The sequence below is a fragment of the Populus euphratica genome, unplaced genomic scaffold, assembly GCF_000495115.2.
Source record: "Populus euphratica unplaced genomic scaffold, PopEup_1.0 scaffold1120.1, whole genome shotgun sequence".
Classification (NCBI taxonomy): Eukaryota; Viridiplantae; Streptophyta; class Magnoliopsida; order Malpighiales; family Salicaceae; genus Populus; species Populus euphratica.
Genome location: NW_011500966.1, coordinates 55,792 through 69,465, shown reverse-complemented (window position 1 = coordinate 69,465; position 13,674 = coordinate 55,792). Strand labels below are relative to the sequence as shown.

At 31.5% G+C, this 13,674-nt stretch overlaps 1 protein-coding gene across 1 annotated transcript; it reads right to left on the bottom strand.

Annotated features, from left to right (window-relative positions):
* Positions 1 to 3,792: 3,792 nt before the first annotated feature.
* Positions 3,793 to 6,754, bottom strand: LOC105116929 (probable protein phosphatase 2C 74). The gene is made up of 5 exons (XM_011014440.1): positions 5,790 to 6,754; positions 5,313 to 5,489; positions 4,388 to 4,558; positions 4,119 to 4,298; positions 3,793 to 4,010 (listed from the first exon to the last, which is right to left on the bottom strand). Exons 1-5 carry the CDS (start codon positions 6,174 to 6,176, stop codon positions 3,852 to 3,854), a joined length of 1,074 nt encoding a protein of 357 aa, XP_011012742.1. The 5' UTR covers positions 6,177 to 6,754; the 3' UTR covers positions 3,793 to 3,851.
* Between the last annotated feature and the right edge of the window lie 6,920 nt (positions 6,755 to 13,674).

The following is a 13,674-nucleotide window of genomic DNA, read 5'->3' as shown; positions in this document are numbered from 1 at the left end:
CTCTTATTACTCAATTGAAAACCACACACAAAGAAGGTTCCAATCATATTATAGATTGTTAACATGATTACATTAGTAATCTTATTCAATTAATGCTAATACTTGTAAATTTCATCAAGTATTCATGATTATAACTTATGTTAACAACAAATCAAGTTCCTCTCATAGCTCAGGTGTCGGTTATACCATACAGTATGAGCTATGAAAGTGTCAAGCATTTGTTGTACCAAGTGTTATATAACATAAATCAAGATTAGTCATTTAACAAGCAAAGTATTAAAGAGTGAACAAGATAACAAATATAAAACATGTTAGTATCAAACATTAAAGTCCATATTAAGTTTACACTATACTTATTCTTACACCATTAGTGTAACCTTTTCACCTTGACATAATAAACTTAGCTAAACATAATAAAAGAGAGAAAAATGAATAAACAAAATAAGAACATAAATAAGATAAGAGTTAACTAAGTAAAGGAAAGGAAATGAAAGACATAAACTTGATATTAATGAAAGCAAAGCATAAACATTACAAAAAATACAAAGAAAGAAAGCAAAAGCATGATCTTGATCTGGAAACCAAGATGCCTAAATGCATGGCAAATGCCTCCTTTTATAGGCCAAAATTAGGAACTATTGATTTGATGACTAATTGATGAGTGGGTGGCCAACTTTTGACTTGGTGACAATCCTTATCTTCTCTTGTCTGCCCAAACGTCATTGATAACGTCAAAATTGAAACCACTTGAAAACATAAAAGTTATAGGAAATTGTCTTAGATTTCTTATATAAACAATTCAGCTCATTTCGAGTTTTAAAACTCCAGATATGGCCAAAATACTGAACAGTGCTCGGGCTGGAGGATAGATTCGGGCTTCTTTGTTGTTGCTATAATTTGGACTTGAAAATGGTCTTTTTAGATCTTGGGCTCCATATGAAAGTTGTAGGCCTATGTCATACCTTTCTATTCATGACCTAAATCTGAAATCTATAGCTCTAGATATGATCCAATTACTGAGCAGTATACTGGTTTGAACTGCACCGACATCTCTTTTCTAAGTGTGACCATCTCTTTGTCCTTTCAATTTCAATTCTTAAAGTCATCAATCAATCCTTTCATTTATGTCATAGGCCTGCATTTAAAATGAACATTTACTATAAATTAAAGGTATCTTATATTATTAGATATATTATTATAAAACATGCTTTAGTTAAGGAGTTATTGATACTTCAAGTGCAAAATGATGATATAAAACCATGATAAAAATACACTTTTAAGTATCAATCAGTCACTTAATGAATCCACACCAATATCGTTTTCCCTTGAAGATATATTATTTTCAAAATTTCTTCTTGGTGAAATTATTTCACCAATACCAAGAATTTATACACAAAGGTTTACAATTGTGATTTTGTTATCACAATTAATTCTTTTAATAGAGTGGATAATATAATTCAAAGTTATAATATCTCTATATCTTAAAAGATAGAATTTAAAGGATCTAAAAGTGTTAAGTGTAGTGAGAATGATATTAAATATTCTTGTACTAGAACATGAAGGTTTAATAGCATTAATTAGATTATAATTAAGAATTGATGATTTCAATGTATTTTTGCACCAGAATAATTTGTATATCATATAGGTTCTAATTCTTTTATTAAATTTGCAATTAGAGAAGCTATTTATATGTTTCTAGCAAAAACTAGCAATTTATAATCATTATAGTTACAATGACAACTAAAACAGTCGACCGATTCCTACGAAATTCGCATATATTGAAATGAAAAAATAGTCAACCTATTCATTAATTTGATTAAGCTAAATGTTCAACCGATTCATATAAAATCCTAAATTTATCAATTTTAACATAGGTAAATTGTTAGAACCATTTATGTATTTTTATTAATCCTTTTAAATATGTACATAATAAAATATATGTATTCATTTTATTTTATGCTATCAACATGAGATATACATATTTATAAAAAAGTATTAAAATGAAAACTTAATTCTAAGTCTTCAATATTAGGCTTGTTGATAAGATCATGTTTTTTTATGAAATCCTTTGTGCTTGTTGATACGATCACTTAATTCTCATATGTTTTAAATGTATAGGTAGTAAAATATATGCATTCATTTTATTTTATGCTATTAGCATGAAATATACATATTTATATAAAAATACTAAAACAAATATTTAATTCTAAGTCTTCAATATGCTTCCTTCTTAGACTTTTTGATTTTTTCATAAAATCCTTCATGCTTGTTGATAAGATATGTTTTTTTATGAAATCCTTCATGCTTGTTGATAAGATCAATTAATTCTCATCTATTTTCTCTTATTTTTTGTTCTTACTTGGCTTGAAGATCATGTTTTATCTCTTATTTCTTAAGGTTCTAACATAACTTTATTTATAATATCTAAAATATTAACCATATCAATTTTGAAAACCTTTTTTTATTTTATCATATTTCATACAAATGGGTTTTTTTTAATGAAAATTTATGTATTTGTTAGTTATTTTTTTATATATATAACAAAGGGTTAGGGTTGCAAGAAATTGTGGAAATAACTAAGTTACTCATGTTCAACATAAAAGGATGAATAGGGTATTGATCTTTGGACAAAAAATGATTCCTTTTACTTTATTGGTTCCAATTATAATCTTGTTTTGGATATATAGTTGTTGGCTTTGTCCTAATACTTTTTAGAACAATAACATGGTAGTTTTAGAACAATAACTAAGTTTTTGTCTTCTCTTATTTTTTCTACTTTTTTTATTTATTTTGATAGTCTTTAATCCATTTCATTTGAAATATTTTAATATTACTTTGGTGTTAACTTGAATTTTATTTTAATATTGCTTCGGTGTTAACTTAAATTTTAGTCTATTTGATGAAATGCATATGAGAAGGTTGATTGCTATAATAATGATATACTAATATAAGAGTTTCTAGATCATGTCACTTAAATAATTTTTCAATGTAGAAATGTCATTTTGTTTTTAGGTTTTGAAATTTTAAAAGTTTATAATTTTAATTTGTTAAAGCTATTATTTTATTGTGTTATATTGAGATTTTCCTTTCTATTTTCCTTTCCTTATTCATCTCAAGGAAGCAAAAATAAAAATTAAATATTAAGTTGACTAAACTATAAACTATAAGTGGCTTATAATAATTCATGAAATATCATAACATGGTAATAGAATATCATATCGTCGGTAAATTATAGTTTATAGTATGATCATGGTAATTTATTAAAAAATAAATTATATTTTAATTTTGAATATTGATGAAAAAAATTAATTATTATATTTATTATTTGTCAGTAAAAACAAATTATTTGTACATGGGACTGAAAGATGGACTGGTATTTAATAAGTAATTAGAATATGAGTTAAGAAAAGAGAAACATCAACATAAGAGCTTCATTGCACGTAGAATTAAGCCAACCAAACCAGTCAAAATATGGGCCTGGCCTAAAAAAACAAAAAAACAAAATGATTTACTTTACATCTCTGAGGAGAAAAAGGCAATTACGAAATTGAATGATGATGGAAATATCTACCTGGGAACCCATTTTACCTCTCGTTCTCATTCATCATAGGAACATCCGACCATGCTTGTTTGGATTGTAATTATGGTTTTTTTTTTTAAATATTTTTTATTTTTAAAAATTATTTTTAATATGAGTGGATTATGAAAAACAAATTTAAAATAAAAAAAATAAAAAATTTTTTTTTTTTTAAAGGATTAAAAATAAATAGGAATGTGGAGTACAGCGATGAATGGAGGCCAGCAAATCAAGCCATTTGCATTCAATTTCTTCAACGAGTCGCCAGCATTAGTCAACAACCATTTGTCACAAAATTCTGAAGGTTTATCACCATAACAGTAATATCATCCATATTGCCTCTGCCGAAAGACATATCTACAAGCTTTTTGCAAGACTCTACTGAATTGTTGTTGTCTTTTAAAATCACATCTACTGCCTCTTGCTCATTTACCTGCAAAATCCCGACAAAATATAATTGATCATGCCCTGAACTTGTTTTTTCTTTCTCGGGGGGTGGGAGGGGTGCAAAATACCTACGTAAATATGTATAGAAACATACCTTATCCCATAGGCCATCAGATGCCATTATCAGGAACTGGCAATCTGAAGTTAATGGAACCCTTTTGATCTCAGGTTCAGAAATTATCCATTCTTTCAGATGCTGGTCTCCAATTGCTCTAGAAACGGCAAGGGACCCATGAACTCTCCAAATTCCATTGCGGCAATGTAGAAAACCACCCTGCAATTAATTGGTGAACTAGCTAGGTTAGCATTTAGCTTTTATTTTGATGTATCATAATAGTTAGCAGTGAGTATCAATTCACTGACAGAATTCTCAATGCGAAGGCGCTCATCTTCTCTGCTAACTCTATGATCAATTGTGAGTACATCAGCAATCCCATTCCTTCTTAAAATTACCCTACAGTCACCTACGTTTGCAACATGTAATTCTCCGTCTTTCAACAGCACACTAGCTGCACAAGCTCCACTGCTAAGACCCTGCAGGTGTCAAAATTCAATTAAAATGTATGATTAAGCATATTTAACTGCAATCCGAATGGGACCCTATCTAGCTTCATTCATTCTTTTTATTTTTTGCGAGATATATAAAGTTTCAGAGCGTTTTTAAATTGCCAGGTTGGACATGCCATCAAAGACTGGTCTAATGTGTTCTAAGAAACGAAACTATTCACTTCTTTTTCAGTAAAAATATACAATTATGAGGTAGCTGGCCGCGTATATTTAATGGCGTTGTTATGAAATGGTTTGTTGCAGAAATATTTTATTAATTTTTAATTATAGATATCTTATTAACAAAAGGGATCAATTAAAATGAATTATAGACTTCAAATCTCGAGAACATGTCAAAGTATACCTTGAGGTCAACAAATTACGTACCAAACTTCCATGGATATATTTTTCAATAAACATGCAGGTCATATATGCTTTCTTCTTTCTTTTTTTCTCCCATGTAAATGGCAGTACCGGGAATTGAGTTGCAACTCTCTTGGTCTTATTTTCAAGTCCTCTAATCAAACACTAGATTAATCTAGTTCCAGATGAAAAAATAAAATAAAAAAAATAAAGTAATATTGATGGTGAATTAATTGGCTCATTAAATAATTAACAAATCTAACAATATATTCGTAATATATATATATATGTACTGGCTGCCTTTCCAAACTTGGTAGTACAATAAGACTAAGTCAAATCATCATAACGTCGTATTCAACATTCAAAGTTGAAAGTTTACCTGGCTAAGAAACTCCCTATCTGTAACCAAGTAGCCTCCTCGTATAGCCTCCTCTAATTGGCCATCTTCCTTGCAACCAACGTTTTGAAGACCTTTCACAATGTTCTTTCCTAAGTTTTCGGCAACGTAGTTAGCCGCGGCTCGGCCTCCATGTCCATCTATGACAGCAAAAAATGCCTAGTGACAGAATAGAAGAAGCAGGGATCAAAATCTTTTGAGCATTACAAGAAAGATCGACCAAAATTAAGCCCCCGGATAAACCAAAACATGGAGAATTGAGAGTAACAATGAAGGTTTAATTAGCACCAAAAGAAGAACACTAAAAACCCAATTAGGAACTAATCCAATCCTTAATTATAACGAAGCAGTTCAAACAGAAGTACCACCAAGTTTATGTTAAAGTTACAATTTAATGATTTTTTTATGAAATATGGAATACCTAATACCCAGCAGAGGGTGGGTGGTTAGATCACCTACCTGCTTTGCATCTCCCAAAATATCAATCATGATGCCATACCCATCTTCCATGACCTCTCTCCTTCCTTTCTTGCTTGCCAAATAGAAATCTCTCCCTTGAACCTCGAACTCTTTATTTTCCAACTTCCTGTCTACTCGAGAAAATTCCACTATCGGAGAATATTCTGGCACAACCAGCCTCCCAGGCCTCTTCTTCAGCTTGGTAGCACCCTTACTACGATCTCCTTCACTAATCTTTACTATTCTCAAGGAATCCAGTCCTACTTTCCTTATCAAAGCATCAGAATTCTTTTGTGAACTCTTATCGTGCAAACCCTTCTGATATGCTTCACAGGCCATGCTTTCCTGCATGATTCCCTCTTCAAAATGCAAAGCTTTACTTTTCATGTCAGCACTTTGACTCTCTTGTGAAACGTTACTTTCTTGATCATGCACCAGAACTATTGTTTCTGAATCGTCTTTAATTAAAGGGACCTTTCATTTTTTCAAGAAAAAACTGGCTAACCCATTTGAGAGGAGGAGAAGGAAGAGAAGAAGATTGAGGGGATGTAAGGCTTAACGAGGCCATAGAAATGACCTTTCTTAGTCTTCGAAGAAAGTAGAGAGCAAGAGAAATAATAGAGAAACCCCATAGAAAATCCTCTAGATCTTTCATTCTTTTGACAAGAATTTTGTGTGCGCTAGCTTACTTTTTGTCATCAAATATGGCGTGAGATTTGTTGAAACAAAGGAGGTGTGGCTCATGCAAAAGAAAACACTACATATTTATGGCTAAAAGGTCTTTGATAGAACCCAGAATATGTAGCATGGGAAGAAAGGAACACTCAATACTTGGTAATAATTAACGGGTCAAAGGTGAATGGCTCACGGATGGATCAGTTGCATTGTATTTAACGATTCTCTCCCGTGCATGTGCTCCAGAACTAGTATTTGTAGAGAAAGGGCCAAAGGAGGTAGCAAATTCATTTGTTACCTTTGACACTTTCAAAGCCAAGGAAGTGGTCACACATATAATGTTGAGCGCTGGAATATTATTACCTTTTTAGTTTTTGCTTCTTCCCTTTTTCAACGGTTACTCAAATGGGAAATCTATAACTGTTTTGACTTGGTTAAAAAATTGTTTTGGGAGGTTTGAGTTGGTCAGCCTGCTCGATTCTCTCTCCATTATTGTAGCTCTGCACACTAATCAATTGGCATTTGCTAAGCACACCTCTTATGCTATCTCAACGTGGATTTCTTTATTTATGGAAAGGTTCAAATTGAAACCATATTGCTTTAGAAAATTAGAAAGGCGGGCTTGGTGCTAGCCAAGATTAGGTAGCTATTAATTCTCTGCATGACTGACAACAGCAGCAACTTTAGTATCAATGACAAATTAAAGATGTTAAGTTTCCCACCAAACATGGAGGAAGTCTCAATTGATGTACCCTTTGATCACTAGCTAGTTGACCAATGCTAAACTTTTGATCTGTACTCCAGGAATTATCAGTAAAATCAGCTAGCATTAGTTAGACGGCATGATCTGTCTGTAATAGAAAAAAAAAACAGAAAAAAAACAAAAAGCCACAGCGGAAATTACTATGTCAAACACTTGTGGTTGAGGAGACAACGGGCGACGCTGAATTTAATGGAGAAACCTTTTTTTAGACAATTATGTATGATTTGAATGACAGCATATAACCTTCTTTTTTTCTGATAACAGTTTTCATACAAAGAATTTCGAATTCTTGTGGCTTGTTCAAAGTTTCATGAGAACATGACTATTAAATTTAGGAAAGATTCAGGAACTAGAAATAGTAATCAACTAATCATATCCTAAACCATGAAACATGATATTTCGAAAGAGTAATAAATAGTTTTTCGTTAAAAAGTATAGAATTGAAAGGAACTCGTCTCCATTAGCTTGTAGTATAAAAAATAAAAGAAAACAAAGAGTAGTGACCCAAAACAAAAGTGTGGCCTATGAAGTTTCAGCAAGCTATCGCTTAACACAAATCTTTTAACTTTGGTCTAGTGATTGAATTGTCTGCTAATGTGGTTACGCCAAGGAGCAAGAATTACAGTAGCTGTCAGACAACAAGGGTGTTTTTTTTATCCCTTTCAGACGCTTCCCATTATTTCATGCTTTGGAAAGTATAACTACCTTAGCTTATTATTATTATTATTATTAAAATTATGTGCTGTTTTGGCTTTTAAATCACATGGCACTTTAGATTAAACTCATTTGCTTTTGATTTAAAATAAGGTACCTTTATTTTTAATTAAAAAGCAAAGCAATTTATTACAAGAATCATTGTTTTCTCAAGCAAAAAACAATTTTTTAAAATCACAAAATCCAATCACACTAATGCAATCAGGCTTAAGATAATAAATGATTATAAGAAATCAAGTATGGATCCACCATAACTAAAGAAGGATCTATCATAAATAGATTATGTGAAAAGCCTAATAAATGTATTTTTTTAATAGTGAGATAGGTCCTAATCTTAAAGGAGGCTTGATCATTCAGACTATAATGAAGGTTTAAAAGGGTCAAAACTCTAGATCCAATTGTTAAATCAAATTCAAATTTTTATAAGAATTTCTAGAGGCTAATTTTTCTTACAAGAGCCTCCATGGTGCTACACGAGTCGTCAAATCTTTAATTATTGAAAATCTTGCATAGGGCCCCTAGTTTGGGCTAATTTTGTTATTTTTTCTTATTTATTTTTGTATTTCATGCATTGTTTTGGATTATATTATTATTTACTTTGTATTTTACAAGAGATGGATAAAAGTAAAAGACAATGCGCCAAAGATATCATAAAATATAAAAAACAACTGCCTAATGAACGAAAATAGGAGAAGTAACAAATTGACTAACAACACGAACAATATATGCAATATCTAGACGAGTAATAGTGAGATATACCGAGTTCTTAATAATAATATGGTATAGAGTAGGATTTGATAAGAGTAAATCATCAGATGAAGAATACCTTGTGTTAACTATAGTGAGAGTATCTATAGTTTTATCATTAGTAAGTCTAGCCCGCTTAAGAATATTTATAATATATTTTGACTGAGAAAAAAGATAACTTTCTAGGTGAGTAGACTACCTTAATATCCGAGAAGTATCTTAGAGAACCCAAATATTTTATTTCAAACTCTCTAGCTAACCCTGTCTTCAAAACTAAAATACCATCAATATTATCACTAATAATTATCATGTCATCGACATATAAAGATAAAATAATACGACCTGTGACATGACGAAAAGATTAATGTCTTCTCCCAAGTGCAGGAGTGTTGAAGTAATAAACAACCCGGCAAGACCGGGGTCGAACCACAGGGAAGTTAATTGTATAAATTACAGATAACAATAATCTAATAACAACAATGACAACAATAACAACAACAACAACAACAACGACAACAACAACAACAATAATAATAGTAATAGTAATAGTAATAGTAATACTAATAATAATAATAATAAAGAAAAAGAAGGAGAAGAAGAAAAAGATGAGAACTTTGAGATGAAATATCAATGTAAGGATTAAACAATGATAATAACAAATGTCAAGGTTAGAGGTTCCACTAATGGTATGTCAAGCAAGTATAGTATAAACTCTTATTATTCAATTGGAAACTACACACAAAGGAGGTTCCAATCAGATTATAGATTGTTAACATGATTACATTAGTCATCTTTTTCGATTAATGCTAATACTTGTAAATGTTATCAAGCATTCATGATTATAACTTATGTTAACAACAAATCAAGTTCCTTTCATAACTCAGGTGTCGGTTATACCATACAGTATGAACTATGAAAGTGTCAAGCATTTGTTGTACCAAGTGTTATACAACATAAATCAAGATTAGTCATTTAACAAGCAAAATATTAAAGAGTAAACAAGATAACAAATACAAAATATGTTAGTATCAAACATTAAAGTCCATATGGAGTTTACAATATACTTATTCTTACACCATTAATGTAACCTTTCACCTTGACATAATAAACTTAACTAGACATAATGAAAGAAAGAAAAATAAATAAATAAAATAAAAACATAAATAAGATAAAAGTTAACTAAGTAAATGAAAGGAAATGAAAGGCATAAACTTGATATTAATGAAAGGAAAGCATAAATATAACAAAAAATACAAAGAGAGAAAGCAAGAGCATGATCTTGATATGGAAACCAAGATACCTAAATGCATGGCAAATGCCTCCTTTTATAGGCCAAAATTAGAAACTATTGATTTGATGACTAATTGATGAGTGGGTGACCAACTCTTGACTTGGTGAAAATCTTTATCTTCTCTTGTCTGCCCAAAACGTCATTGATAACGTCTAAATTGGAGCCACTTAAAAACATAAAAGTTGTAGTAAATTGTTTCAGCTTTCTTGTGTAAAAACTTCAGCTCATTTAGACTTCTAAAACTCCAGATACGGGCCAAAGACTGAACAGTGTTCGGGCTGGAAGACAGATTCAAACTTCTTTGTTGTTGCTACAATTTGGACTTAAAAATGACCTTTTTAGATCTTGGGCTCCATATGAAAGTTATAGGCATATGTCTTACCTTTCCATCCATATAAAATAGACCTAAATCTTAGATCTATAGCTCCAGATATGACCCAATTACCGAACAGTATTCCGGTTTGGATTGCACTGACATCTCTTTTCTAAGTTTGGCCATCTCTTTGTCCTTTTAATTGTAGTTCTTAAATTCATTAATCAATCCTTTTATTTATGTGATAGGCCTGCATTTAAAATGAACATTTACCATAAATTAAAGGTATCTTATATTATTAGATACGTTATTATAAAACATGTTTTAGTTAAGGAGTTATTGATACTTCAAGTGCAAAATGATGATATAAAACCTTCATAAAAATACACTTTTAAGTACTAATTAAACCCCCCCCAACCAGCTTATTACTAGTCTCTAGTAATCAAAGTGTTAAAATAGAAAAATAATTTGCAAATTCCACAAAGTAAGGTATTCATCATTCAACTTCCATTAATCTATCCAGATAAACAAACTCTCATTAAATTTATATATCTACTCAATACCTCTTAATAAGATATTAATAAACCTTTCTTTTGTGCTCAATATATCAACACATAATTATGGGACTTTTCTTGGAAAAAAATAAAATTTTTGTTCTAATGTTTAAAGTTAACTTTCTTGGGTTGGGATTATTATTTTTCTATCTTTCTTTTTTTATTTATTTTTTTAAACATACAACCCTGGTTGGAGAAATCACCCAAATTTTAGTTGGAAGAGTGAGAATAACAATGCACAAACTTCACAACCACCGTTTCAAGCACACCATAATTTCCAAAATTCTCATGGATATGCACCTCCTTATGCTCCACCTCCTACAAGAAATTTTAAGGAAACTTTGTATGCATTTATTGAAAAGCAAGAGACAATCAATACTCAACTTGCTCAAAGCATAACAGATTTTAAAGATACTCTTGCAAAATTCACATCTGCTCTTAGTTTTCAAAAGAAAGGTAAGTTTCCATCTCAACCACAGCAAAATCCCAAGGAGCAATACAATGTAAATGCAAGTAGTTCTGGAAGTCAACACATCGATCAAGTCAAATCAGTCATCACTCTTCGCAGTGGTAAGGTTATTAAGAAACCCATTCTTGAACCTTGTGAGAAAAATGATGAGTCAATCTCTAAGGGTAAGGAAGTGGTTGAATCTAAACATTACAAAGAAAAGACTGATTCCACTCCAGCACTTCCATTTTCTCATGCCATGACCAATTAGGAAGAAATCAAGGATGAAAAAGGCATAAAAAATGTTGATGCGAATCTTTTATCGAAAGTGACAACAGATTTGACACCCGACATCATACTAATCGATGATTACTTTCCTGATGAATCTCTACTTTCTCTTAGTTCAATGCCTTGGTTTGTTAAAAATATCTATTTTCTTACTTCATGATTTTTGCCAGCTCACTAGAGTACCGAAGACAAAAGAAAATTTTTGAGCAATGTGCAAAATTTTTATTGGGATGACCCCTACTTATTCAATTATTGTCCTGATCAAATATTTCAAAAATGCATTCTCGACAATAAGGTAAGTAATTTCATTAAATTTTGTCACTCTAAGGCACGTGGGGATCATTTCTCATAAAAAAAAGGATTGTAGAAATCTTACAAAGCGGATTTTATTGGCCCACCATATTCAAGGAATCAAATGCATTCCGTAAAACCTGTGAAAATTATCAAAAGGTAGGATTTATTTCAAAACACAGAGAGTCTTTAGATAATCTTCTATTGACTCTTGAGACGCATCCTAGTGGAGATGTGCATCGTGCAATTCATGATTTATGGCCACTATTTCATAAAGAACATGCTTGACTTAGTTTTGGGAATCTCACTAAAAAAGATCTTGTTTGTCAGTTTTTAAGAAAACTGGATGGGAAGCCTATCCCCGACCCATAGAGGGCGTTTAAGCCGTTCTTGGACGTAAAACCAAGGGAAGATGTGAGCCACAATCACAACTACCTATACATACACATGCTTTTTCAAAAGTAAATACCTATCCCCGACCCATAGAGGGCGTTTAAGCCATTCTTGGACATAAAACCACGGGAAGATGTGAGCCACAATCACAACTACCTGTACATACACATGCTTTTTTTTCATATAGGTGTTATGATTGCCTTTCTAATTTCTCATCTATAAAATCCTCTCTTCCTTCCTTTCATTTCTACTCAACCCATACATTCAACAAATACAGAAGTGTGTAGAAATGGCAAGTTCCTCAGGTCATCATATAAGAAATATTTATGTTTTTGGTGGATCTAGTCCTAGGAAAGAAAATGAGTTTTTAGAATCAGCAAATCATCTTGGTTAAGTGCTAGCTAAGAGAAAGATACATTTAATGTATGGGGGAGGCAGTCTTGAGTTAATGGGAGGTGTGTCAATAGCTATATTTTTAGGAGGTAGTCAAGTTTTGAGGGTCGTCCCCGAAGCTTTAGCACAAGGGGACATCATTGGAAAAACAATTGAAGAGGAACTTCAGGTCTCCACAATGTCAGCTCAAATGAATGCAATGTTTAACCATATTGATGCCTTCATTGCTTTACCAGGTGGTCTAGGCACATTGGAAGAGATCTTTCATATTTTGTCTTAGGCCCAACTGCATATTCACCATAAATCCATAGGTTTGTTAAATGTTAATGGTTATTATGATAAGTTGTTGTCTTTTCTTGATCATGCTGTGGAACAGGAATTTCTAACATTTTCTGCACGGCAAATCATAATCTCTGCTGCTACTATTGAACAATTGATTGACTAACTACAATCTATCATTCCTGTGATTGATCCCTCCATAAGTCGCATAAATTGGTCATCTAAGGAAAGCCGTAAAAAGCTTAAATTAGATTTGAGCCTTCATTTGTGAATCTTTATGTCTTTTGGTTTTATTATTGTGTTTTGTTGTTTCTTATATTTGTTTCAGTGTGTTTCAGGTTTGTTAGTGCTCGTTATTTCAGGTGATATCTTCTATACTCTATCTTTTTACCTTTAAACATTGAGGACAATGTCTCGTTTTAGTTGGGGGGAGAGGGTAGTAGCTAAAAAAAAAAAAAAACTAACTGTGTTTTCTATTTCATAAAGCATGTGCAAAATTGTTGTTACTATGGTGGTAGAGTAAGGAGAACTTTTTATGACTCTTGAGATGCATTTTAGTAATCATTCATAACAAGGTCTATCATAATACTTCTTGAAATATTCAGATTTACAAACTCTCGCATTGTTATCACTTAATTCTACTCATATACTTATTTAACATGTATTCTTAAACCTTAATTTACACATACACACTTTAATATATGATTATGGGTTGCATATTGAATTATTACATTAT